The following is a 27,515-nucleotide window of genomic DNA, read 5'->3' as shown; positions in this document are numbered from 1 at the left end:
TCACAATGCACCTTGCACAGGGTGTACGGTAGGATACGATTTTCCATTAACTTGTAATCCTATTATTTAGTCATTAAGTTCTTTTAGAAACATTAAAAAAAAAAAAGTACTGACCTTTAGTGCTCCAACAGAATCTGCAGTCTGTAGCTGAGAGTCTTGAACACTGTCGACCTGAGATGCTTCAAATTCTTCTTTGGTATGGCACGTCGAGATTATCTGCGGTTCCTTTAAGACGCTGTTGCTTCCTGTTTCCTCTTGGTTTCTTTCACTGTTTACTGGCTCTTCTTCACTGCTCCCGCTGGTTTTCGCACCTTCATTTGCCTGTAGATCAGCTGTACTGAGAGCCTGGAGACTCTCCTGGTTGTTTGTTTTTGTAGCTTGTCCTTTTTCAATAAGCTTAGAGTCTGTCTTCCCTCCACCAGGGTCTAATTCTGAACGTCCACAACTTGCCGCCTCGTCTTGGCTTCTTCTTCTTTCGCTGTCCTCCTGCTTACTTTTAGGGCGTTTGTTCGGTTCAGGGCTGGCAGTTTGTCTGCTATCACCTTCTTCTAATATAAATCTGCTGCTCTCGCTTTCTTCAAGCTTTGATGGAGAGCCTTCAGCGCGGTCTGGTTCCTCCGACCTGCAGCAGAACAAAGTAAGAGTAGCGATTTCCAGATCAGACACTTTTGGAAAGTAGCTGTGTACGTAAGCACTAAACATCTAGGCCACGCTAGATGTAATTTGTCATCACGCGTGATCAACACGACCGTCAGCGGAGCCGTATCCTGTTGCATTACCTGAGAAATATGTGTCTTTGTTCAAAGTGACAGATGGGCCTTTCATTCCAAGCTAAAAGCACTCTGTGGATTTTTGCAGGAACTAGTAAAGAGCAACAGTAATTAATTGGAGCTTTGGTGGGTGACAATGTAAACTCTGCTGTTTCTGCACAGTCTCACCTAGCCTGGGCCCTCATGGGCTGAGGATTTTACATAAACACACGCGCGACTCGTCCTGTAAGAACTGGAAGAATGTAAACACTGACCCGGCTACATTCTCCCATGTGGGACCGTGCGCGAGCTCCTCGCAGGCTGGGCCCGGCGGAGGGGAGGTTTCCGGTAACGGGCTGTGAGCAGCAGCAGACGCTCTCTCGCAGGTGTTCTGCTCTGGAGGACTTCCTTCGCAAACCAGTCCCACGGGAAGTAAATCTGACAGAGAGGAACCAGCATGGTAATAAAGAAGAAGCTCATGCATTAAAGGTCTGCCATATTGTATAGTTGTAACATCGAGGAGGAGGCCGGATGCAAATGCAAGTCACTTTTATTAGATAAGAAACTAACAAAGAACAAAACACTATGGAATAATATAACAAAAAGGTAACTAAAACAAAACGCTATGAACCAGAAGATAAACTAAAATACTGAAACAAACAAGCAAAAATAACAAATAAAGAAATAAACTACATAAAGCAGGGGTGTCCAAACTTTTTTTGTTGGGGGCCAGAAGGAGAAATATATTTGAAGTCACGGGCCACAGACTCTGTAATAAAACACATAATGAAATATACCCCTTTAAATAATACTTTTTCCTGATTATTTCATTTACACACCATTTTACTTGACTTACTATCTTTATCTTTGACAGTGTTGTATAAACTAAGATTTTTCAAATTGATGTTTAATTTCATGATGTCTCTTAATATTAAACTCCTTAATTAAGGCAACTTTTAGACTCTTTGGCCCGATTTTCTGTGCTAAAACTGCACACTCTCTCCGCTTTTAGACTCTTTGGCCCGTTTTTCTGTGCAAGAAATGCGCACTCTCTCCGCTTTTAGACTCTTTGGCTCGTTTTTCTGCGCTAGAAATGCGCACTCTCTCCGCTTTTAGACTCCTTTGCCCCGTTTTCTGCGCTAGAAATGTGCGCCCTCTCCACATTTAGACTCTTTGCCCCGTTTTTCTGCGCTAGAAATGCGCACTCTCTCCGCTTTTAGACTCTTTGGCCCGTTTTTCTGCACTAGAAATGCGCACCCTCTCCATTTTTAGAATCTTTTACCCGTTTTTCTGCGCTAGAAATGTGCGCCCTCTCCGCATTTAGACTCTTTGCCCCGTTTTTCTGCGCTAGAAATGTGCACTCTCTCCGCTTTTAGACTCTTTGGCCCGTTTCTGACACCTAGTGTTCAAACTTTGAATCTCACATTATAAAAACCTGCTTAACAGTGGGCCAACTTTCATTCTATTTCTAAAATACCTCGCGGGCCGCTCCAAGAAAGGAAACGGGCCGCAAATGGCCCGTGGGCTGTAGTTTGGACACCCCTGACATAAAGCAAACATTGAAAACTGAAGAAAAAAAACACAGCAGGTCTGAGGCTAAACAAAACATATAAACACAATCTAAACAGAGTAACAGCATAAGGTCAAACAAAAAGCGCGATAGATAACAAAGGAGCACATGGGGTATTTATACACAGGCAAACATAAGGGACACCTGTGGGGGCTGGGGTGGAGACAGAAGGATAACCAAAACAAGGGACACAAGACAGGAAAACAGATCACATATTGATAAAAAAAAACTCCACATCATCATAATAGTGTTATTCTTGAAAGCATATTATTGTCTTAATACACTGCCTGGCCATAAAGAAGTCTTCACCTGGATTTAACTAAGCACACTCAGACACACTTTGAGAAGCTTCTACAGATGTGCAAAGAAACATTTCCTCAGATAACAATTTTAGATTAGTTCCTTTTTATTTAATGTTTTTAAATATTTAGTGTTTTTATAACGTTTGTGTTCATCTAGCAAGAAACTCTGTTCTATTTATGATGCAAATCATAATTATGGCACACAGTTTAAGAACTTTCCTGTAATATTATTTCTGTAATATGCTGTAAAAGGATAATCTTCCTATAAAAAAAATAAAAGAATGTTACCAAATTTGGTTCTGAATGTCATGATACTAATAATACTAATAATGCACTCCAAATATCTCCATATATTCAGGATTAAAGTCAAATAAATGATACTGGACAGATATAATCTGTATCTAGTAGATATATAATGGGAAATGAGAGCAGTGTGAATTTTTCTTTAGCTAAAAACAGTAAAAAAAAAAAAAGTAGAACCCTGATGTGATAATTAGAGGTGGGTGATTTGGCACGATATTTCAGGGTATAATACCTGTTCACAATATTCAAAAATGTTGGCGATATTGTTGCTTACGATATAATATGGCCCACATCTACTCAACACTAAAGCCTTTTTACTGTCTGACACTTGTAGAGGTGAGTCTATGTAAATAGTTAATGTCCAGTGGGTTTTAATGTAAGGATAATGCCGTTAAGTAAAAACAAGTGAAAACATGAATGCTATCTCACTAAGAGAAGAATCATCATCATTAAATAACCTTTACTGAAGTGTGCTACCCAAGACTGTGGCCAAAGAGTGGAAAGGATCCATGGTGTGTCCAGTTTCACTATAGTGTGAGGTAAGGCCATGCTTCTGGCCACACCAGTTATGCAAAGTGAGCAGCCTATTATCTGTGAAGAGCTGTGACCCACATAAAGTTATCTTTGGCAGAACTGTGTAAATTATTAGGTTAGATTTTACATACATACATAGCATCTTTAAATTAGTAAGGGCAATAAAATAGTTTTAATTTTATGTTTAGAAGTTTGAAGTGAAGTAAAATCCAGTATTACAGCAGTTTACACTGACCCAGTGGAAATACACACGATTATTACACTTCAAAGTAATCTACATTGAAATGCGATATAAAAGTTATTAATGTCTTATTCCAACTACTTGCAATTGAAATCATCTCAGTAATCTGGAAATATTTATACTTGTTCCGAAGGTGAATATAATTTGTAATCATATTTGATGAAGTGGTGTTGCTTTCTGACAGCAGAAAATGCTATATTTAGGGTCCAATTCAACTTTCATCCCTGCTAAAAGGGATAAAAGCAAGACCATGATCTAAAGGAACATGCATGACCAAATAAATGAAGATCAGTCAATATGAAAAATTAGAAAAAGCTTAGAAAATATCTTCAAGTGCAGTCGCAAAGACCATCATAAAATGTTATGATGAAACTGGCTCTCATCAGGACTGCACCAGGAAAGAAAGACCAAGAGTTCCTTCTACTGCACAAGATAAGTTCAGAGTTCTGAGTTACCAGCCTCAGAAACTGTAAAATAACTTGATGCTTCACAGAATATTTTGGTTTGTTTAACACTTTTAAGTTTAGTGTTAATTCACAATGTAGGAAATAAAGTAAAATATTGAATAAGAAGGTGAGTCTAAACTTCGCTTTGGACAAAAGCGTCTGCCACATGAAATGTAATGTAATGTAATGTAAACAAAATGTAATTTTATTGTATTGTACTTAAATGACAAAATACCACTAATTTAGTGCAATAAAGCAGGGCTAAAATAGAACAACCTGAGCACTTTTTTTTTTTTTTTTTTTTACAAAAAACGGCTCACATGGCATTCATTCATGACATTTTAAAATAAATGAAAAAACAATGGAATGAGACCTTTAAAATGTATATTTTTTTCTGAATATAAATCAACAAGTTTGTGTCCTCCAAATCTTTTGTTTTATTATGTTATGTCTATTTTCAAGCATGCAGAATTTGGGTTGATTCCAGTTACTGATTTGAAGTTATTTAGTGGAGTAGAGAGAAAACAGCTTCTCTAAGTTTCCTGTAGTAGATTTCAAAGCCCTCAGGATGTAAATAAATTATTTTACTGCAAAAGAGTTTTGTATCACCTACACCTGTAGCCTGTATATGAGACAAGGCATGTTAAGGGGTTAAGTTGATTATAAACGCTGTGGCTGTTTAGACTTTATGATGCTTCCAACTTAGAAGAAGCTCTGAACCAAGTGACCTTCAGAGGCTAAATATAGAACATACAGTATAACATGAGTAATAGCAGTACCTGCAGGAGAAGATAACTGTGAGATAACAGTGCTGAGACGGTTCACCCACGGGTCGGATGAGTCAGGAGAGTCCTCAGTGTCCTGGGATGCTTCCTCGCTGTCACAGCCCTGAAATGGAGATGCAGTATATCCATGGTGACGCTGAAAACAGTCGGGGCCATAAAGCACTGTTTATTGCTGCTCTTCTGTTTGGCCTGCTGCTAAAGGTTCGCTAATCTGCTACTGGACCAGATCTGCTCTGACATTCAAAAAGCCATGAAACACAGCGCGGGTTTGTGTATTTTAATAATTCTCGGCAGAAAGCCATGAGAACTCCTCAGAAGAGAATGGATAAGTGATGATTATGAATATACCGTCCCTGAGGAACAACTGAAGATACAGTATCAAGATAAAAACTGTTCTTTCAGCTTTTTAAAACACTCTCTAAAGGAGATAATGGTTTCAAAGGAAGAAAGAGTCTTCCTTACGCTTCATAAAACGTCCTCAAAAGAAAAATAATCCAGATTAAAACAGCGTTGAGAACATTATGCACTAAGACACGTTATCACTTTTCACTTTTCCTGTTACTGATATGCACGCATGATCATCTTAACTATTTTATTGTGGTGTTTTTATTCTATTCTATTTGATTCTTCCCTCTTATGAATATTCATAAAACGCATGTAAAACAGAGAGGGTTCTGAATGGGCCTGTCCTCTGCAAAGAATCTGTGAGTCAGCCAAACCAGTTTTTAGTGTGGACGGGCACTGTTTTTTCCCCTCCTGGATGGGATGCATTCAGGAGCATCATGGATCCCATCAAAACTCGTTTCACCTATGACTACTCTAAAGTATATCCATGTCTGGTTAAAAGAAAAAAAAAACAGTCTTGCCATCTGTACAGTAGTGATTTCAGTGTTGCCAAAGTGGGACTAAATTATTGATTGTCTTTTTCTGGATTAAAGCCCTGCTGTGCCATCTTAAGCTGGCGGACATGTTTAAGCTGGTTAGCTGGTCTACAAGCATGTCAGTCAAGCTGGTTACGGGCTGGTAAACCATGTGCTTCCTGGAATAGGGCATGTTTTAGCCTGGAAGACCAGCTTATACCACGCAATAAGTTAGTCTTAAGCTTGGGTCTTTAACAACAAGAACTTATTATATGGCAATCAATAAATTTGATAGCATACGTTGTTTGTTTTGCTGTACATCATGCAGTTGTGTAATTGGGCCAGAAGGTTGGGAACCCCAGACCTGAATCATTCACACCTCAAGCAAAACTGCCCATTTGCAGTGTCACCAATAAATACGGCAGCTTAGTGGTATTAGAATGGGCACGGTCTTCTCAGATAGGCTTCACTGGTTGTGGACAGTCCAGCCAGCAGCATGTTCCCCTGCTGAGCCTGACCCACAGATGAATATTGCAGTGTAATCGAATCAGCCTGATTATTTCCTGCTGCATCTGTGAGCTCTCCCTCTGATTCCTCCTCTGGTCTGTATGGTCTTCTCATTGACCAGAGCTATTTTTAGCAGGCCCTTGCAATCCACGGCCTGAGAGGAAAATAAATCTGGCGAGAACACGTAGGGTGAAGCCCAAGGGACCCCGCAGCCTCAGGGTCGCTCTGCGGCGAAACCCTTGTCAAGACAGCATGAGAAAGTGAGCACTTGGCCGTCTCTCTCTTTCTCTCTTTCGGCTCGCTCTCTCTGTCTCAGTCCCGATTGGTTATGTAAGACAGTCCCAGCTCGTCAGATTTGTTTAACATTTGGTTGGGCGAAGCACAGCCAGTTCTGATCCTAACGAGGAAGCGAGTGAAGATAACAGTAATGTGAGAGGATCCCTACGTGTTGGAAGGTGAGGATGAGCTGGGGTAGCAAAGCTTAGGCAGGGATAAATTAAATTAAATAAATTCTAATCTACTGAGTAAGTTTATTAGGGTGGGGAAACCATGCAATTGATCAAAGCGTCTAGTTACCAGTTGAGCACCACTAGCTTGGGTACAAGGCGTGATGATGTACAGTTGTGCATAAAAGCATACAAGTTCTGTATGGCATCCTGAAGCACATTTGCCCACAAATATTGTAGTTAGGCCTTTAGATCCTGCACGCTTATAGATCAGGCATTTTAGGAGCAAACACGAGATAACCACATGGCTCCATCCACATGGTTGGGCACGTGCTTGTAAATGCATGTGTCGAAAGCTGTTCAGCTCAGTCCAGCACAGTTTTGCACAGATATTTCCAGTTACAGCTGAATTCACGCTTTTAATCCCAGAAAAAAAACTTTTATTTACCTTTTAAAAAGCCATTTTAATGCCTGACTAAAGGGACGATTAGTGTTGTTTTGCTGTTTTCCTTGGGTATTGAGTGCTCGCCGCTGACTCATCTCTTGATCGGTCCAGATGCAAGATTGGTGACGTGAGACTGAGACTGGGACTGGGGATGCCATGGGCCCTGCATTGTTTAATATCGCGATATATACTGTCGAAAAAGAACATTTGCAATATAATTTTTCTTCCAATATCGTGCAGCCCTACTCAGTTGATCCCATAAATGTCTCAATTGGCGACAAATCTTCAGACCAGGTAAAGGGAGTGTTGCAATTTGGCAGAAACTTTCCTAGGAAACCATTGCTGTGTGTAGGGCAAGCATTATTCTACTAAAAAATGCCAAAAAGTCCCGCCAAAAGAGAGGCAACACATGTGGACACAGATTGCCCTGCACATATCACTGACCTGCTATTGTCTTTAATATTACTACTAGGGGTGACTGACTGTTCTATGCAGCAGGTGGTGCAGTGTGTTGCTCCACAGTATAGTCGGGATTGAAGCGCTCACCAAAAGGTCTCCATACTTAAGATCAAATCTCATTGGATCTCAAACAGAACCAGAACCTGGATTAGATGCTAAACAAGATACAGTTCCTTTCCACAGATATCCAGGTATTTCGTTTACAATACCTGTACAAACGAGGTGATGGTGGCTGGCTGATAGATGGCCTTGATGGGGCTATTTGTCAGAACAAGCACACTGCAAAAAGTCTTAATGTCATACAATTAAAGTCTGTCAACTGGGCAAAATGTTAAGGCATGTCTAGCATGTCAATGATCTCTCACCAGGAGGTACATTACCCAAAAGTAGCCTTTGCAAGTACCCAATGCAAACGAAGGCGAGGGTGACTGGCTGATAGATAACCTAGATGAGGCAATTTGTCAGAGCAAGCAAACTGTTATACTCAATCCAATGATGCATAAACACAAAATGTTCAGGAATGTTTAGGCATCTCTAGCATGTCAACGATCTCTCACCAGGAGGTACACTACCCAAAAGTAGCCTTTTACTCAATGTAAACAAAGGTGATGGTGGCTGTCTGGCAATTTGTTAGAACAAGCACACTGCTAAACTCCATCCAATGATGCACTTCCCCTAAAGTCTGTCAACAGGGCAAAATGTTTAAGAATGTTTAGGCATGTCTTGCATGTCAACGATCTCTCACCAGGAGGTACGCTACCCAAAACTAGCCTTTATGCCGATTCGTGGCATCAATTATCCAAGATAACCCAGTGTCCAATTAAAGCACATATGTAATCACTTATATATCTGCCTGAGAGAGTTCAGCAGCATCATAAATGCTTTATTTATTAACCACTAAACATAAGCTGATCAAACAAAGCACTGTCCTCCTGACCTCCCATATAAATACAGTACATTTACATGTAATCTGCTGCATGACACGAACCGGCAAACTTTACAGCTTGATGCCCAAGCGTCTTCTTACAGTCGTACCTTAATACAATGAAACTGTCCATGCACATTAAGACTTCCATACCTTCATGAGAAGCCAACAAACACATAAAAAACATCACGTATCACTTGCAACCATCAAGCGGAACTATTAAGCGGAACACTAAGACTGATCTGAAGTTCTGCTCCAGTTCCAAACACCAGTTCCAAGTTTCCAGAACTTCCCTCATCAGTCACCAAAAACATGGAAAAATGTGTTAACCTATAGCCCTACCTGAAGGTCCTCCAATAAGGATCACTGATGCCGGGTCCACACTTCTGTCACAACTTTCCTACAACTTTCTCCTCAGTCCAGCTCTTGTTCAATCCTGCAGTTTGTTTTTTCTGGTCTGTTAGCAGCTCCCCGGTCCTCAGCGCTCCTCTCTCTCTCTCTCTCTCTTTTCCTTTCCCTGCCTTTTTTTCTCCCAGCACCATCCTCTCTTTGACTCCTGGGAGCTTTGACCATTTAAGGAGAAGGCTTCTCGTGCCTCTCTCTGGGCTGCTGCTGCTGCCGCTGAGCTGCGTTCTCTCGCCTGACGCTCCAGAGAACCCCAGCTGAAATATGGCTGTGTTCTATCTCTACCAAAACATCTAGTAGTGCCCTGCCGGCCGGGTTTCACCCTGATTATTCAAAGAACGTTCATTTCTCTCTCTCTCAAGCACAAAGGAATTACAGACGAATGGCTTCCAGATATTTACCCCATCCATCCCTCAACATCTTATAAACGTGCACCATCCCTCAAACTTACAAACTAACCACCATCACACCAGCAGTAGAGGAAGTGAAGAAGGATCTTCGGTAAATAACAATGCCTGACTAACCATGCAAAAAAACATGCTTCTGCAGATGTCCAAAGAAGCATCTCCTCAGATGACAATTTTAGATTAGTTTGATTAAACTTTTCCTGAAAGTTACAGTAAACATCCTTAAAATGTTCAATCTGTCTTTTTATTTAATGTTTTTTTAATGTTGTGGTAACATTGTTTCAATATCATTTGTATCTGTTTTCATCTAGCAGGAAACTTTGTTCTATTTGTAAAGCAAATCGTTATTACGTCTCACATTTTCACAACTTTCCTGTAATATTATTTCTGTAACTTGCTTACAGGCTAATCTTCCTGGAACCTTTTATTAAACTGGGTCCTTTCATGAGGGCAATCCATGTTAACATTTCATTACAATATTTTGGGCGCACACAACCAGTGCACTGAGTTTGTGATTGGGATCAAGTTAAAATACACAGAATAATGCTTACATAGATACATTAGGTTACTCTCAGTTCTTCACTTATGTAACAACATAACATTATACACAAGTAAATGATGTGGGGTCATGAGAATGAGGTCAGCTGACTACCTGAATATACTGAATATAGACCAGGTTATTCCATCAATGGATTTTTTATTCCCTGATGAACACGGCCATATTCCAAGATGACAATATCAGGATTCATGGGGCTGGAATTGTGAAAGAGTTTCAGGTTCAGGAAGCATGAGATCATCATTTTCACACATGGATTGAGAGAGAGTTCACCACAGAGTCCAGATCTTAACCTCATTGAGAATCTTTGGGATGTGCTGGATGGAGAAGAGCTGCTTTGTGCAGTGGTTGGTCAGACTCCATCATACCATCATCAATACTGCTGGAAGATCTTGGTGAAAAATTAATGCAACACTGGATTGAACTAAATCTTATGACCTTGCAGAAGCTTATTGAAACAATGCCACAGTGAATGCATCAAAGCAATAAAAACTAAATCAAAGCTTTTTTTGGTGGAAACTTTTTTTTGGCCAGGCAGTGTATTTCCAAATGATTGTGGACACTGCTTTTAACCCTGCATTTACACTGGAAGGCGACAAAGCGTAGGAATGGTCAGGGACCGGTAAGGTCAGCAAAAAAGGGCAGCAGAGAAAAACAACATACCAGAATGGGCAGGCAAAGAGGTCATACACGAGTTATCCAAAAATAAGGAAGGCAAGGCAAAAGGGGTAGTCAAAATACTAAAATAGGGTCAGCACCTAGAAAACTACAAAGGGCTAGGCAAAAGAGAGGTAAAAAAATCCTAAAAATGTGTTGATAACAAAGAGACAAACACAAAGGAAAAGCTGGGTAGAAGAGCTAGGAAAATAGATTCAATACTGGCTGAGGAATAAGGAGAACACAGGGGGTATTTATACAGGGGACACCAGGTGAGAGCAATCTCAGTAGCTAGGTGAGCCGGAACACTGTAGTGTGAATTCTGGGAAATGGAGTCTTTGGTTTGTGACCTAGAGTTTGTGGCAGGAAGACAAACAACGTCAGGACTGACACAAGGTCTGGTTAATACCCCTGATTTCACAAGAAGTAATGAATAAGTAGGTGAACAATTGTGTGTCCAATCCAAAAAACATACAGAAACCTTTATTTTTAGATGCCTCTGATGTGCTTCAAATTATTTTTGGAGCAAATGCCACAAACAAACTCACACAGTATAATAAATTACCATATTTGTAATCTGAAGTCCAAAGGTTCTTGACACACACACACATCTCTAATGCAAATATGTTCCTTTACAGAACCAACATGGCACGACATCCCTCAAAGCTTCATCTGAACAACCTCCAAACTGGGATACAGTATTATCTAGTGTAAATATCCAGCCCAGCAGTTTTCCCAGTTATGGGCTGGCAGGTCAGTCTGGGGCAGAAGGATAATTGTTCACTCTGCTCCAGGGCACTGGATGCCCAGATAGGATTACTGGAAACCAGAACCGTCTGTGGACAAAAAAAAAATCCAGTTCTCCTGGAATTCATCCACAATGATCAAACAGAGATAACTGGATTTAACATGCAGGTCTCTGTGTTGATTGTGCCTCATAGCTCACATATCTCAAGAGTTGCTTTCAGTAAGAGTCAGCCATATTGGACACACTTGAAACAGAACTGGATTCTACAGTACAGCACCACAGAGACAAAACCCAAGCTCTGACTGACCAACGTCTTGTCCATACTCTTGATCTTAGAGGAAAAATACATGATAAGCCTTGTCATAACTAACAAATCACATTTAGATTACGTTATGAGAACATTACGAGATAAATGTTCTATTACACTGAGATGCAAACTAATATTATGTCACCAGTTTTTAGACATAATATATTTTATTATCGTTTTATAATATCTAATACCAAACTTTTCAAAAGATTGCTGAATGTTCTTGTAATGTTCTCTGTTAGCTGGGATGCACTTTTCACTGGGTGGTTATGACTAACAGTGTGTCAAATCCAGAAACAATATTCAACTTTACTTTACCTTAAAGACTAAAGTTGCTTCAAACGTTTTTCTGGAGTGATTCAACAGAAGAACCACTTTGGTTCAGTAAAGTTTGGATACAACGGTTTGAATTATGAGGTCTAAAGAACCTTCACTTGATGATAAAGTTCTGTACCAGTGTAAAGGTTCTCTAATACTGTTACTTTAGGTCATCACTCAAGAGTTGCTTTCAGTGAGAGTCGGCCATATTGGACACACCTAAAACAGCACTGGATTCTACACTACAGTACAGCATCGCAGAGCCAGAAACCCATCACACTTATATCTCTACAATCACCTACCAGATTCGTTAAAGGACAAAAAGTGGTTATTTTATATTTAAGAGAGTACATCTTCCAAACTGAGATATTTATGTGAAGTTTCTTCATATACCTCTTAGAACTATCAAAATACTCTATTTCTTATATTTCTATGAGTATGAAATCTCTCTAAAAGTTATTGGTTCTGTAAAGAAACACCAGGTGATGGATCCTTCAAACTTTTAAACATTCATCACTCTCACTGGTCTAAAAACGTAGTTCTTTGTGGAACCAAAAGTGGTTCTTCTAGAGCATCACTCCAGAAATCATCACTCTTCTATATATTTAAGAGTGTGTACGGCTGTAAGAAACCAGTTGTCCCTGAAAGTAGGATTACTGGAAACAAAAACTGGAAAAAAAAATCTAGTGCTACTTCTTTTTAATGGTTAAACAGAGATGACTGGATTCAACATGTAGGTCATCACTCAAGAGTTGCTTCCAGTGAGAGTCGGCCATATTGGACACACCTGAAACAGCACTGGATTCTACAGTACAGCATTGCAGAGCCAGAAACCCATCACACTTATATCTCTACAAACACCTACCAGATTCTTTACAGAACAAAAAGTGGTTCTTGTATGATATCAGTAAAAAAAAAAAAACATCTGAAGCACCTTTAGATTTAAGAGAGAGCACATACTCCAAACTGAGATATCTAGTGTGAAAATCCAACCCTGCAGTTTGCCCATTTTTCTAGTCCACAAAAGCTCTGTAAAAGTTCTTCACATCGCTCTTAGAACCATTGAAAGATTCTTTTTATATTTTTATGAGTATGTAATCTATCAAACTTTTAAACATTCGTCTCTCACTGGTCTACAAACATAGTTTTTCATGGAACCAAAAGTGTTTTTTCTATGGCATCACTCAAGAAATCATTGTGTATTCGAATGTAAGAAGCCACATTTTCCCCAGTAACAGGAAGTAGGATTACTGGAAACAAACCAATTATTTGGAAAAAAAATGCCAGTTCCCAGAAGTTCTGTAAAGGTTCTTCATATTGCTCTTAGAACCATTAAAATATTTTAATTGTTCAGAAGTTTATTGGTGATTGGTAGAACTTTTCTGAACGTTGGAATTACGCTATAGAAACGTTACGAGATAAATATTCTATTAACATCGTGATGCAAACCATTATTGAAGAACCACTTTGGTTCAGTAAAGTTTGGATACAATGGTTTGAATTCTATGGTCTAAAGAAACTTCATTTGATGTAAAAGAGTAAGGAGTAAAACACTTCTGTAAAGAGACATCAAGTGATGGTTCTTTTAAACTTTTAAACATTCATCACTTTCACTGGTCTACAAACATAGTTTTTTATGGAACCAAAAGTAGTTCTTCTATGGCATCACTCAAGGAATCATCTGATCTACTTCTATATATTTAAGAGTGTGTACGGCTGTAAGAAGCCAATTATGATTACTGGAAATAAATCAATTCTTTGGAAAAAAAAATTCAGTACTTCTTTTTAACGGTCAAACAGAGATGACTGGATTCAACATGTAGGTCATCACTCAAGAGTTGCTTCCAGTGAAAGTCGGCCATATTGGACACACCTGAAGCAGCACTGGATTCTACACAACTGCAGCATCGCAGAGCCAGAAACTCAAAGCTCTGACTGACCAAAGATTTGTCCATCCCTGGTGAAAACAGAGCGAAAGAAGAGAAGAGAGCTCTTACCGTGTGGCTGTTATCCTCGGCTGCGGCGGGCAGAAGCGTGCCACCTGTTTGAAGAGAAGCAGTTACAAAGAGGCACAGGGGGCATTTGCATCTCACTAGCCTGTCATGCAAATGACCAAGTGTTAAAAAGCACCAAAATAGCCGGCCTGCTCTACAGCGTGACGCACTGCAGGAGGTGCAGGCAACTGATTGCCAGGTCAGTTCACCAGTCTCTGTATCTCTCTCTCTCTCTCTCTCTCTCTCTCTCTGTAGTCCTGTCTCCATATCTATGGGCAACAATAACCTGGCAACCATTTACATGAAGCTCTTGATCCTGTGTCTGAGAGCGAGTGTGTGGCCCACACTGGCCTCATTGTGTTACTTCCTTTAGACCTGAGCAGGAACGTGATCTCCACTCTGCCACCACAGTGTCCACACTATTATACTATAGGAACAAAAGTATTAGGACACCTGCTTATTGTTCAGGATTTCTTCCGCAACCATAAGTTGTATGATAAAAAAAAAATAAAATAAAAAGAGAATTTATCCTGCTTTTTTTGGAGTAACTATATCTACTGTACAAAGAAGACTTTATACTAGATTTTGGCTTCATTGTTGAAAGGCTTTGATTGCATTCTGCAAGCAACAAAAGCATTAGACTTCATTGATGAATATAAAAAACAGTAATTATCTGACTCGCTCTAGTGATTGGTTCCAAGAGTTTTTAGTGAACTGGGAAAATCTGCTTTTAGCTACAGAGCAGCACCAGTGAGCTGGAATTCACTACAGGAAACACTAAAACTCAGCTCACTGGTGTCACTAAATCATTTTAAATATTTAATATCTAAACACCTTCAGGCAGCCTGTACCTGTTGTACTTAATCCTAGTTATTCTTAACCTTTATTTTTTATTTTAATTCTTCTTTTAGTTTTTTTTGTATTTCCTTTTTTTTATTTGTTTCCTTATTTTATTTTATTATTATTATTATTATTATTATTATTATTATTATTATTATTTATTTTTATTTTTTAAAACAGTTTTGTATTATTGCTTTTTAACTTATTTAGATTTTCTTTATTATTTTTGGTTTTATTTTTTTTAATTCATTTATTTATTTGTATTTTTATTGTATTATGTAAATGTTAGTTTTAGCTCATTTTAACTTGCTTTAGTTGTATTAGTCTTATTTTCTTTTGATCTTAATTTTTTATCAATTAAACCATACTTTATTACAATCGTTAATTTTATTTTTTTCTATTTTATTCTAATTATATTTTTATTTTTTTATCTATTTTTATATTTTATTTACTGCAATTTTACAATTATTAAATGTAGCTATTATTTTTCTCTGTCATGTCGATCCCTGTTTTTGTAAATGCTCGGCTACATTGAAAACTCAAAGAGTGATTGATTGATTGATTGATTGATTAGTGAGTGAGGTCCAGAGGTGTCAAGTAATGTCAAAGTGCAAATACTCCTTTACTTCACCTAACCCTCCTGTTATGTTCATTTGTCAGGAACAGCAATGGTGTTTCCGGGTCAATTTGATCCTCTGCATGTTTAATTATCCAAAAGATGTCTGGAACCCCAAAAAATCCTAACAAGCTATGTAAATATTTTTTTACTAACTCCATTGCTAATTATTCTCTTAATATTTAGTGCAATGCTGTTCCTTACCTCTAACAGGTAGTGCTTCAATTAGGATAATTCACTCTTTTTTTTTTAAATACATGTTCAAACTTTTTTAATGTTTCACTAGCTTATTACTTTTGAAAGACCAACATATAAAACACAATAGTTTTACATAACATTAAAATATAACATTGCAATTTAGTTTTAGATTTAGTTTTTGCAGGGGGTGGTTGAAAATGTGGGAGATGAACCATTTTCATATTATATGTTGATTACACTAATTAAGGCAAGCAAAAGAAGTTTCATACTGAAAAATACTTTTAACTATTTTTCCCGGAACATAACAGGAGGGTTGAAGTGTCAGTCTGTATTATTTAGTTTCTAATCTGAAAGCAGAAGTATTTCTGGGTGGAGATTGAACAAACTACTGTGTTTAATGGTACCAGTGTGCTGGAAAGACCATCTATGCTTAGCCTAATATATACTCATTATAAAAACTGGGGTGTCGGGTCGCTTTTTTTTATGCGGGAGTCTTTATCTACTTTCGTCACACGTACAGACTCTAAAAGAGGATCCGGCTCAGTTTTACTGAATGCGAGAGGCTGGTGGAGCAATGGAGACTTCAGAAGAGGAAACTCAGAGCTCAGTAGCTCCTCCGTTCACTCATAGTAAAACCAAAGAAACGAAGGAGTGAAGCAAGCTCCAAAGCCTAAAAGGAATGTATCGGAGGAGGCTTGTGCTAGACTTCATCCTCCTGGTGTTATGGGTGGGTTGGGTAACTGGTCGTGTAAAATGGGTAGAAAATGGGAAAATTTTGAATAAAAAAAAGCTATTCATTACATTACATTACATTATATCACATTACATTTGGCAGACACTTTTGTCCAAAGCGACTTACAATAGTGAAGTACAAAAGTAATAGAAGGTAAAAACATCTTTAGACAGGGCCTAAAGGAGGTCAAAGAGAGATAATGGGATAGAGGAGTGAAGGAGGGGAAGAAGGAAATGAGCAATGGGCATACATTTATCTAATTTTTTATTAATGTATTTAGTGAATCTTGCTTTTAAGTGCATTACAGAGAGAAAACAGAATTCTCATATTGTTCTCACCACTGGAACATAATCCAGATCTGAAAGAGTTAAGTATGCTCTGGTAGCAACAATAAAGCAGTGGTTGGATATGTGAGAAAAGCAGCCAGCAGTGTGTCATTTGTCGGTGAGATCACAGACCAGCATCCTTTTGTGCTTCAGAAGAGACAAACACTGCAGAACGACACGGAGAGATGTGCTGTTTGTTTGAAGTGGGATGAGGAGAGCTCTTCAGTTTGACAAACAGCGAATCGCTGACACTTTGCTAGCTGTCAGTGCTGTAAATGTGTGGCTTAATTTCATAACCAAGTTCTGAAAATCAGTGAAGAAGAAGAAGTATAGTATTATAGTCCTTTACTGAGGGCCCTATTTTAGTGATCTATATAGCATTGGTCAATTATGTATTGCGCAGCAGGTTTTGGCATTGTAAGGGCGCAAAAATACGCTTTGCACATCTCGTAACATCCCATTTCACCCCTTGGCCCTACTCCTAACCCCTACCCCTCTGTTTTGTGTGTGCACGCAAAGGGGTAGGGGTGACCCGATTCTTATTAGGGCTTGTTAGCCCTTCAAACAGAGATTTTTCAGATGCACACTTTAAACTGAAGAGTATGAGAATTAGAGCTTAGATTCTCTGCCCGAACCCGACCTGACCCAAGGCCCGACCTGAAATCGGGTCGGTTCGGGCCGAGATTTACCACCACATTCCTCGGGCCGGGTCGGGTCGGGCTCCAGAAAATAGTCTGAGATGTAGGCATCTGTTTTTTATTTATATATTTTTTTTTAAATAAAATAACGAAAACTGAAAGTGAAACTAAACCACTTTATTTATAAGCGCTGTTTTCACTCCCGCAGTTGTACAGCGGGGGGTGTTGTGCCGATTCTGTCCGCGAAGCGGGAGTCGGATTCAGTAGCGGATTCGGCACAAGCGCGGCGGCACCTCGCGGTCCGCGGTGTTAGTTGTAAGCGCTCGCGCTAGCTGCAAAATATGACAGAAAACACTGAGGGAGCTGCAGAATTATGTATGGGACTAGAATATGAGCACGAGGAAATAAAAGAGAACCTTTACCTGTGAGTAGCTCACATCAGAACACGCAAATCTCTCTCTCTCTCTCTCTCTCTGTCTCTCTCTCTCTTGCTCTCTCTCTCGCACGTGAACTCCTCCGCGTTTGACTTGCAGCACTGTGTTTAGCTGTTCTTAAAAATCATTGTAATTAAATAATAGTTCTATGCTTCTATGTTTCAGTGTTATTTAACATAATTCTGATCATATTTCGCTCATTCAAACAGCCCGAAAACAGCCAGTTTATGGGTCGGGTCGGGTTGGGCTCGGGCTCATAATGACAGTTTATGGTTCGGGTTGGGTCGGGCTCGGGCAGAATGTGCACGGGCTCGGGCTGGGTCGGGTTGGATTTTTTGGGCCCGATCTAACCTCTAATGAGAATCACTGGTAAGCTGACGGAAAAAGCAACCAAAAAAAAACACAAATGTAAATATTTTCCTGTTAAAAATGACGATAAGCACTATATTGCCGTAGTTTAATGTGTAGTTTCAATGTTCTATGTCCAAATTATTTATAACAAGCATAAAAAGATCGCTAGTAGTTTGTTTCAGTAGTTAGCCACCTAGCTGACTTTCACGTTCCACCTTAAATGGTGCAACAGACAGCAGGGGCTGCAGTATTTAAGGCGGAAGAGAAAAATAAAGTAAAACAAAAGCTAATTACAGCTAATTTCAGCTCCCTATCACAGAGGAATTAACCCTTGTGTGGTGTTCGGGTCTGTGGGATCCGTTTTCATTTTTCATCAAATGATAATAAAAAAATATTTTTTCTAACTCAAACTCATTGGCATTGGCTCATTTTTTGTGAAAAACATCCCCCCCCCTCCAACCATTTATATTACATACAGTATGTTTGGCCAAGGGCCAATAAACATTGCTTCATTTGTAAATTTGAAACGAAACAAATTTTCTACTCATATCTTGAGTTAAATTCATTTTATTTTACATTTTATTAAAAAACTGATAAAAAAAGAGTAGCACTTTTTGAAAGAAATGTAACATAAGAAAGGTAAAGGGCAAATATTAACCATGTAAGCTGTTTATATTGCTTGCAATTTAGGTGAAGCGAGCATGTGTAAAGCATTTTAATGTAGAATTGCTTAATTTTGCTGAATTAAATACAAGTAACAAAGTAAACGAGTAACAAAAATATGAACACCACACAAGATTTAAGAAATGAACAATAATAATTAATTTCTGCAACATCTCCCCCCTTTCTAAAGACATAAGATAAAGTCCTAAAGGTAACTAGTTAACCAGTAGCAGCAGCAGCTAGATTACTGAACTTTAGCACTTCTGATGACGTTTCGGGTGCTTGAAGGGTTGTCTTAATTCTTAGGGGGAGGATTTTACTCAAAAAAAAGGTTATGGGTAAGTGGTAGGGCCAAGGGATGACCAATCAGTGTGCCAGCTGTCATTCCCTTTAAGAGGCAGATACACTCTGACTTTGGTGTGTTCGTATCTTAACAGTGCAGCGCTTTGTAGGTCTCAGAGTTTAAGGGAACAGCAATGTTACTTTTTTTGTTTAAAGTCAGGTAGAAGGGTATACATGGGCATGCCAAAAGTCATGGGACAGCAGTTGACCATGAACCGTTAACTCGGTGGATGGCTTGGGAACACAGAGACTCCTGTATAGTTGTGAGGTGTTATCTTGTGAATGGTATTGAACACTGGCCTGCATGCTCATGGCAAAATGATGTAAATTATCAGAGTTTCTTCCATCCTAGTTTGTTTCATGGTGCATATTGCCATTTACAGTAGATGTGTGCATGCTTTTAAATCATCGTTCCTTTGTTTCCATTTGTGTGTGGAAGCTCTGATGAGGGTTGACTGACCTTTGTACCATTTTGCATCTTTGTTTAAGCAGAGCTTATTTAATGACGGATGCGTGACATCATATTTTTTATTTGACCATATTGCTTAAATACAGCCAGGTGGACGTGCAGTAAATGCAAATAGGATTCAAACTGAACTATGAACTATGACTAAACTGGATCTTTACGGTAATTACACTCCAGAATAAACATTAAATGTTGAATTTCTTGCCACTTAATGTGTTTTAGAGCATCAGTTGTAAAGTTGTGAAGATGTAGAGTTACAGGTATACAGTGAATAGTGAATATTTGAGTAATGTTCTAATCCAGGTTATGGAAAAAAACTACTCAACTAAGTAAAGAAAAAAATTATGTTAAGGAATGAAGGTCAATCAATCTGAAAAAAATTGAATACCATTAAAGACCATTAAGAATTTTATGATAAAACTGGCTCTCATCAGGACCACACCAAAATAGGAAGAGCAAGAGTTTCCTCTGTTGCACGAGATAAGTTCATCAGAGTTACCAGTCTCAGAAACTGTAAATTAACAGCACCACAGATAAGAACACCTAAATGCTTCATTACTGGATGGCTGTCTACCCTTCTAGCCTATGCTTGGCATTAGCTTACCATAATCACGGTGCCAACAGGTTCATGTGTATCTGAGAGAGAATCTAAAGAGACCTATTTGAGTACTTATCTACAAGAACATTATGTGCACATTATGTGATACTTTAAAGAGCCACTAAACTCTAAACCATATTTTATTCCATTTATAGCTGAAATGTGTTGCTTTAAAGTAATAAAACATACCAGTCTTGCTTAACAATATTATAAACATTTCCTAACCTTTAAAAATCGCTTTTATTGTGGTAATTTCTGCCTCTGTAGCGCCCTCTCAGGTTCTACTGTGCTATAGGCGAGGATGAAGTGTTTGTGTATTTTGGTAAGCAGACAAATCACAATATGCAGATCCGTTATTCAATAATACCATTAATACCGCCCCGTGCTGACGTCCAACCATCTGCATCTCACCGCTATCAGAGGCACACTGCTGCTGCTGCTGCAGCTCAGCCAATCAGCTCTCTTTCCTACTCTGCCTCTAAACCCATACATCACCCGGTGCCTTTTTCAAATTTGGGCTGTGGGTGGAGTCAGGTAAAATCAGAGGGTTTAGTGCCCCTTTAATGTCATATTGGGAGTCATTGGGCTACTTTGTGCTTGGACCCTGAAAATTGCCACTAGCAGCTTATATGCTTAATGCTTATAATTTATATAAAAGAGTAAAAATATTGCATGTAGCTTATTTTATCTGTCTGGAAAATTGTCATTTAATAAATATAATCTTTTAAAAAGTGTTTTTTTCTGCTTTGTTTGCTGGTTCTCTAGCAACAGCACTGAACACAAGTCAATAAACTGAATTCCCGTAGGAACTGAAAGTCCTGAAGCTATTTCTGTGAAATGCAAAAGTTACTGAATGGAATTGTGCAGTGAGCCAAATCAAACAGGCCATCGGAAGCTCAAGCAGCCCTCGCGTCACACGAGCTCCACGCCTTCCTCATTTACCTGCTGATTTGCCAGGCAAATATGACCCTGTTCTACACTGCATACTGAAGAAGGAAAACAAGTGCGCATGATAAGAGGCCAGAAGATGAGCCATGACACAAAAAAAAGATCATATCTCTGCTGCTGCTGCTGCTATTTTTTTACACGTACAAACAAACTGACTGAATACAGGACCACTAATGTGGTATTTTTGTCATAATAAACATATCTGAAACCAGTAGCAATACTTTGAGTGAAATTGTGCTTCAGTGATAATACAATTAGATGTATATTTGGAATACACAAATATGAAAGGTCAGATTTCTAAAATAAACAGCAAAAACTACACAGCATTAATTAGCAATAAATAATAAATTAAATACATAAATAATCTACTACTGGTAAGATTACATTTTTGTTTTTCAAGTTCACATCCTCTACAGAGAACACATTCTGCACATTTTAATGCGCACTGTCTACTTGCTTAATCTAAAATATTGGGAGAATTTGCAATTGCACAAGTGTCTTACATATAGTTGTATACTTAGAACCAGTCAAAAGTAATTATTATTTTTATTATTATGAATTTATTTAAATTTTATATTTAGGATTACTCAAAGTAGCACCTCTTACTTAGATAGAGACAGTTTTGCACATCTTAGCTGGATTTTCTCAGTCAGCTTTATGAGGTAGAGTCACCTGGAATTCAGGCTTTCAGTTAACAGCTGTGCTGAACTCATCAAGAGTTAATTACTTGAATTTCTTGCCTTTTAATAAAGTGTTTGAGAGCATCAGTAGTAAAGAGGTAGAGTTGGTATACAGTGAATAGCCCTATTTGAGTAATGCTCTAATCCAGATTATGAGAAGCAAGAACTACTCAACTAAGTAAAGAAAAGAAAAAAAGCTCTCATCAGGGCCGACCCAGGAAAGGAAGAGCAGGAGTTTTCTCTGTTGCACAGGATACGTTTATCAGAGTTACCAGCCTCAGAAACCACAAGTTTTTTGTTTAACACTTTTAAGTTACTACATGATTCCTTATGTTTTCCTTCATAATCTGGATCACTTTAGTAGACAAAAAGAAAAACATTGAATGAAAAGGTGTGCCCAAACTTTTGACTGGTACTGTTGCAACATAAGAATGAGGGATTTTATGTCTTTACTGTATATAAAAGTGCTTATATTGTATAAGCAATATCATTGCATATCAGTACTTCATGTGAACTAAGCTGGGCACACCCATATATAGCTCACAGTGCTCTGATACTGTATATGCTTATGGTCTTTTCTCAGTCTAACCGTGTGAACTGATTGCAGATCTTACAGCAACATCAGCTCACACCATATGTGTGGGGTTTCCTAAGCAGAGCATTTCCTCCAGAGCCGAAACCACAAGTAGGCCCTGTGGGGGTCCAGCAGGAAGAAGATGACAAACAGAGACTACTTCACACAGCACACTAAGACAAAGTTTAAATTAAGACAGTGAGAGACATACCAGATTTGTTTTAAAGTACTGTATGCTGTATGAACTGTATTGGGCCCTGTTTTAGCGACCTATAGCAGACTGGTTATTTGGGCTTTGGGCAGTTTTATTTAGGGGCATGTTCTGTGTCTTTGGTATCATGAGTGTCAGTAGTCATTCCCTTTAAGAGTCAGATGCGCTCTGACTTTGGCGCGTTCGTATCTTAACCCTTGTGTGGTGTTCATATTTTTGTTACTTGTATTTAATTCAGCAAAATTAAGCAATTCTACATTAAAATGCTTTACACATGCTCGCTTCACCTAAATTGCAAGCAATATAAACAGCTTACATGGTTAATATTTGCCCTTTACCTTTCTTATGTTACATTTCTTTCAAAAAGTGCTACTCTTTATTTTTTTTAGTTTTCTAATAAAATGTAAAAGAAAATGAATTTACCTCAAGATATGAGTAGAAAATTTGTTTAGTTTCAAATTTACAAATGAAGCAATGTTTATTAGTGTACAGTGGATTGAAAATGTGTTTTGAATGTGTTTTTCACAAAAAATGAGCCAATGCCAATGAGTTTGAGTTTAAACAAAAAATTTTTAGTTTAAATTTGATGAAAAATGAAAACGGGTCCCACAGTCCCGTACACCACACAAGGGTTAACAGTGTGGTGCTTTTGTGCGTCTCAGCACGCTGTGAAGAAACACCAACAGCTCATTTAAGAGAACAACAACATTATTTTATTCTTTATTCTGTTTATTGTTGATGTAAAAGCTGGATTTGCAACACTGAATAACTGACATTAGTTTCAGTTACAAATAATGAAAACATGAACGTGACCTGGTGATAAGAAACACTAAACTAAACACTAAAATATAGCTTTATAGATATGTGTATTTCACTTTCATTTTTGAGTGTTGAATAATTGACGGGCAGCACGAGACAAGAGAGAGTGCGGTGGCAATGTGTCAAATATAAAAAATATACAAGCGAATTTCAGTTAAATAATTGCGAAGTGAAATAAAATAAATGTTTTGTTCAATGTGTTTCTCTTTAAATTTTTTATTTCCAAAACTGCAGGACGTGAGAGAGAATGAGTGAGAATGAGCATCTGTCAAATTTTCAAGCAGCAGAAATGCCTATATTTTATATATTAAGCTACAGATATTAAGTCTGTGTATTCTTGTCTTTTTTAATATCTCAGTTAGGGGTGTGCCATATCATATTGTATGAAATAATCAAATGTAATTTTTTTTTTTTTTTACAGTCGTGTGTTCGTGAAATTATTTTTTAATTCAGTGCATTGTCATATTGCCAAGAGTATCGTTATCGCAAAAATACCATGAAATTACGTTATATCATTTTTGGGCCATATCGCCCACCTTTTTTTATATTGACTATTTTATTAAGATGAGTGTATATTGTATGTAAATAAGTCAATCAGTACCTGTGTTTGGTGATGTCGGTCTGGGGCTGCTGCTGTGCTGAGATTCAGACGAGACAGACTCCAGATCAGGGTCAGCGACGATGCCTCTGCTACCAACTGCTGAACTGCCAGAATCCTCTGGGATTGCATTATATTGCATGGAAATATCTGAGGACTGAGGAAAACAAAGACCCAAATTAACAACTGAAGATCAAGGGTATAAGAAAATATAAATATTTCAATGTATTGTGATATAGTGCCCTATTTTACACTCTGCACAAGGTGCGTTGTGAGGCTCATTGCTATCTTAAACCCTGCAAACAGTCTATTTCCACAGCTTCCGCCTGCGTTGTTTAAATCCCCTTAACATGCCTCGTCCTGTATACGGGCTACAGAAACAAAACCTATTTGTTCTGCAGTAAAATAAATTATTTACATTCTGAAAATGTCAGGGCTCTGAAATCTCCTACAGGACCTTTGAAGAAGCTGCCTGTTCATTCTCTACTCCACTTAATAATTCCAGATCAGAAACAGGAATCATACCCAAATGTTTGAAAATAGACATAAAAACTAGACAAAATAATGAAAAAATGTTTGGAGGACATGAATTGTTTGATTTGTATTCAGGAAAATACTGACTTTGAAATTAATCCTGGAAACAGCCAATTTTATGATTTTATTCATTATATTTTGACATTAGCAGATTTACTATTTTAGATACTTTCTATTACAATTACAATTATACTTTTCACTAATGTTCCTTATTAAACGTAAAAGTTTTTTTTAATGTAATGCTTGAGTAGAAATCCTCAAGATTTAGTGGTGTAATGTCAGGAAGACAATTGGTAAAAATATTGGCCTGTTAAGCAGTTAAATAGCAAATGTGCTTGGTAAAATATCAAGGCTGTGGTTGTCTCCAAACTAGGTGTTTAGGTACATTTCTGGCATATTGCTTTCTTGGCAACGGAATACACAAGTGCTCCACTGACTGAATACAACCTAGACAGATGTCAACAGTCAGACATTAATAGCTATCTTGGTAGTTAAATGTTAATAGGCACATCCCAAACACATTTACATGTGTATGTGTACCTTATTATTAAAGACTTTTTAAGGAGATCAAAATAGATCAGTAACATCTGTAGATAATCTTTAAGGGGCTTTCTGCGAAAAGCAGTTGTAAAAGCCTACCAATGTGCTGTTGGACATTCGGGTCTCCAGAGCCCCGAGCTGGTTCTGGGTGTGGGTGGCTCTGCTCACAGCTTCCTCCACTCTGCGGTTGATGGCCTCCAGCCTCTTCTTCACCTTGCTCTGCTCCTCAGTGAGAAGCTGGGCGACCTGCAGTGCTCTGCCCACCACGGACTCCACCCTGCTGAGAGACTCCAGCAGCTCCTTTGCTGCTTCATCTCTGCCGGGGTCACCTGACGCCTCCGTCTCCACCCCCCTGTCCTGCTTTTCAGCCCCAGCCTGACTCTGAGCATCTCTGAGCTCCACCTTCTGCTGCTCCTTCTAAGAAAATACAGGAAAAGTCAGAACATAAGACACGCCAAAACTTACGGGACAGCAGTGCGTAAATACATCACAAAGGGTTACCTCAGGGGATGGCTTTTATAAGTTGTTATCTTGTAAGCGAGGTTGAATAATGAGAGTTATGAAGTGGACAGTGGACAGTGCAGTGGACACATATCCCTCAGGTAAGTACAGCATTCCTTAGATTCCTTAGATTGCAAAAGTCACGGGATATTAAAGTTGTTCCTGTTACATGACATTTGGCTCATCATTGTAAAATATAGCAGTTTCAAAAAGTCATAATGAACTGAAATATTGTCCTTTTTACAGTATTTCCAAAAGTCATATCATTCTTCTTTAAAGTTTGGAAGTCCATTTCGAACAAACAGTATTGTCTTGCCGTATTTCTGTGGCAATTCAATGGTAAAAAAAATGCTAAATGCTAAATAAAGTGAAATATAGAATTAAATGAGATTATACATTTTTCTACACTATAAATGCATAGTGAAGTGATCTAGACTATGAATGAATACATAGGGCATCATGTAGTAACTTAAAGGTGTTGGACAAACCAAAATACCCTGTGGGGAGCTGTTAACTTGTGGTTTCTGAGGCTGGTAAATCTGATAAACTTATCCTTTGCAACAGAAGGAACTCTTGCTCTTCCTTTCCTGAGTCTGTCCTGATGAGAGCCAGTTTCATCCTTACATTCTTGATGGTCAATGATGGCACTCGAATTTAATGACTTTTATTTTTTTAAGTAATGTTTTCTTTACTTACCATAATGTGGATTAGAATATTACTCAAATAGAGTATTAACTGTATATCAACTCTACCTCTTCACTACTTTACCACTGAAGCTCTCAAACACTTTAAGAGGCAAATATATTTTGGTTTGTTTAACACATTTTTTTGTAAATTAATTCATTCCATACATTTTGAAAAAACACTGTTAAGGTGTGTCCAAATATTTCACTGGTACTGTATATCAAGGAATGTAATATAATTATTATTATTAAATTATTTGTCTATTCATTGTGAAATTAAGACATTTTTTTAAATGAACCTATGTGCACCATGTCTAATGCATGACATGAGAGAGGCTAGAGGCGTATAAAGCCCCAAGTAATGGGCTGTGGAGCAGTGATTCTAGGTTCTCTGGAATGATGGAGCTCCATCCATTTACTTTTGGATGAGATAGATTAGGGAGCTTGGTGATCAAGTATTGCTGTTGTAATACTTGCTGAATGCAATCAAATCCTCACAGGATAAACTCTTTTTAAAATGCTTGATTTCAGAAGAAGAAACAGTGAAATGTCAGAAATTCCAAAGAGAAACAGAGACATGGGAATAAACTAAATTGCTGTGATTGCTGTATTTAAATCACCTCCAGTTGGACCGCCCTCAGCTGGGCCTCCAGGGTGAGGATCCGCTCCTGCATGAGTCCAGTGGCCTCCTGAGCGTCCCTCGCCGCCCGACTCCTCTCGCCCTCCAGCCGCAGAGCTCTCCACCAGGTGATAGCCGCTGCCCTGCGAGCCTCCTGTGCCTGCTGCTTGGCTTCAGCCAGCCGGCGCTCCTGCTCCTCCCACGGAGCTCGCAGCACCTCCAGCTCCTTAACCCTGAACCACCAACCAGAACCAGAACAGGAGTACAGACAGTACAGTACACTGCAGTCACAGCAACATTAAAGTTCAAGTGGTGAGAACTAAACACAGCACAACAATTTGTTTTGCATAAACAGTTATATGAATAAAATCTTGTACTTTGGGCTCACTTCACAAGAGAAGAGAAAATGATAAGAGTATTAAATATTTTCAACTTCCATTTGACATGTCAGAAGTAATGGGACAACAGTATATAAATTGATTTAAGGGGTTTCCACAGATGCCAGTATTTAACATTCCTCCATCCACAGTGTCACATGTTTACCAGGAATATGCTGAAGACCCAATCCCATTTCACCTTTTGGCACTACCACTTAACCCTACCTACCCCTTCTTTTCGAGTATAAACCTTCCCCTTGGA

The 27,515-nt window shown here is 38.5% G+C and overlaps 1 protein-coding gene across 1 annotated transcript in view; it reads right to left on the bottom strand.

The window, feature by feature from the left end:
• mrvi1 (murine retrovirus integration site 1 homolog) overlaps window positions 1–27,103 on the bottom strand; it is a 71,557-nt gene extending 44,454 nt beyond the window's left edge. The window contains exons 1-7 of the mRNA XM_022670060.2: window positions 26,878–27,103; window positions 25,173–25,490; window positions 24,003–24,156; window positions 13,968–14,011; window positions 4,925–5,033; window positions 1,025–1,187; window positions 115–622 (exon numbers count right to left, since the gene is read on the bottom strand). Coding sequence (XP_022525781.2) covers window positions 115–622; window positions 1,025–1,187; window positions 4,925–5,033; window positions 13,968–14,011; window positions 24,003–24,156; window positions 25,173–25,490; window positions 26,878–26,931 — 1,350 coding nt within the window. The 5' untranslated portion in view covers window positions 26,932–27,103. The remainder of the gene's footprint in view (window positions 1–114; window positions 623–1,024; window positions 1,188–4,924; window positions 5,034–13,967; window positions 14,012–24,002; window positions 24,157–25,172; window positions 25,491–26,877) is intronic.
• Between the last annotated feature and the right edge of the window lie 412 nt (window positions 27,104–27,515).

Source organism: Astyanax mexicanus, chromosome 16 (assembly GCF_023375975.1).
Source record: "Astyanax mexicanus isolate ESR-SI-001 chromosome 16, AstMex3_surface, whole genome shotgun sequence".
Classification (NCBI taxonomy): Eukaryota; Metazoa; Chordata; class Actinopteri; order Characiformes; family Acestrorhamphidae; genus Astyanax; species Astyanax mexicanus.
This window is presented reverse-complemented; position numbering and strand designations above follow the sequence as displayed.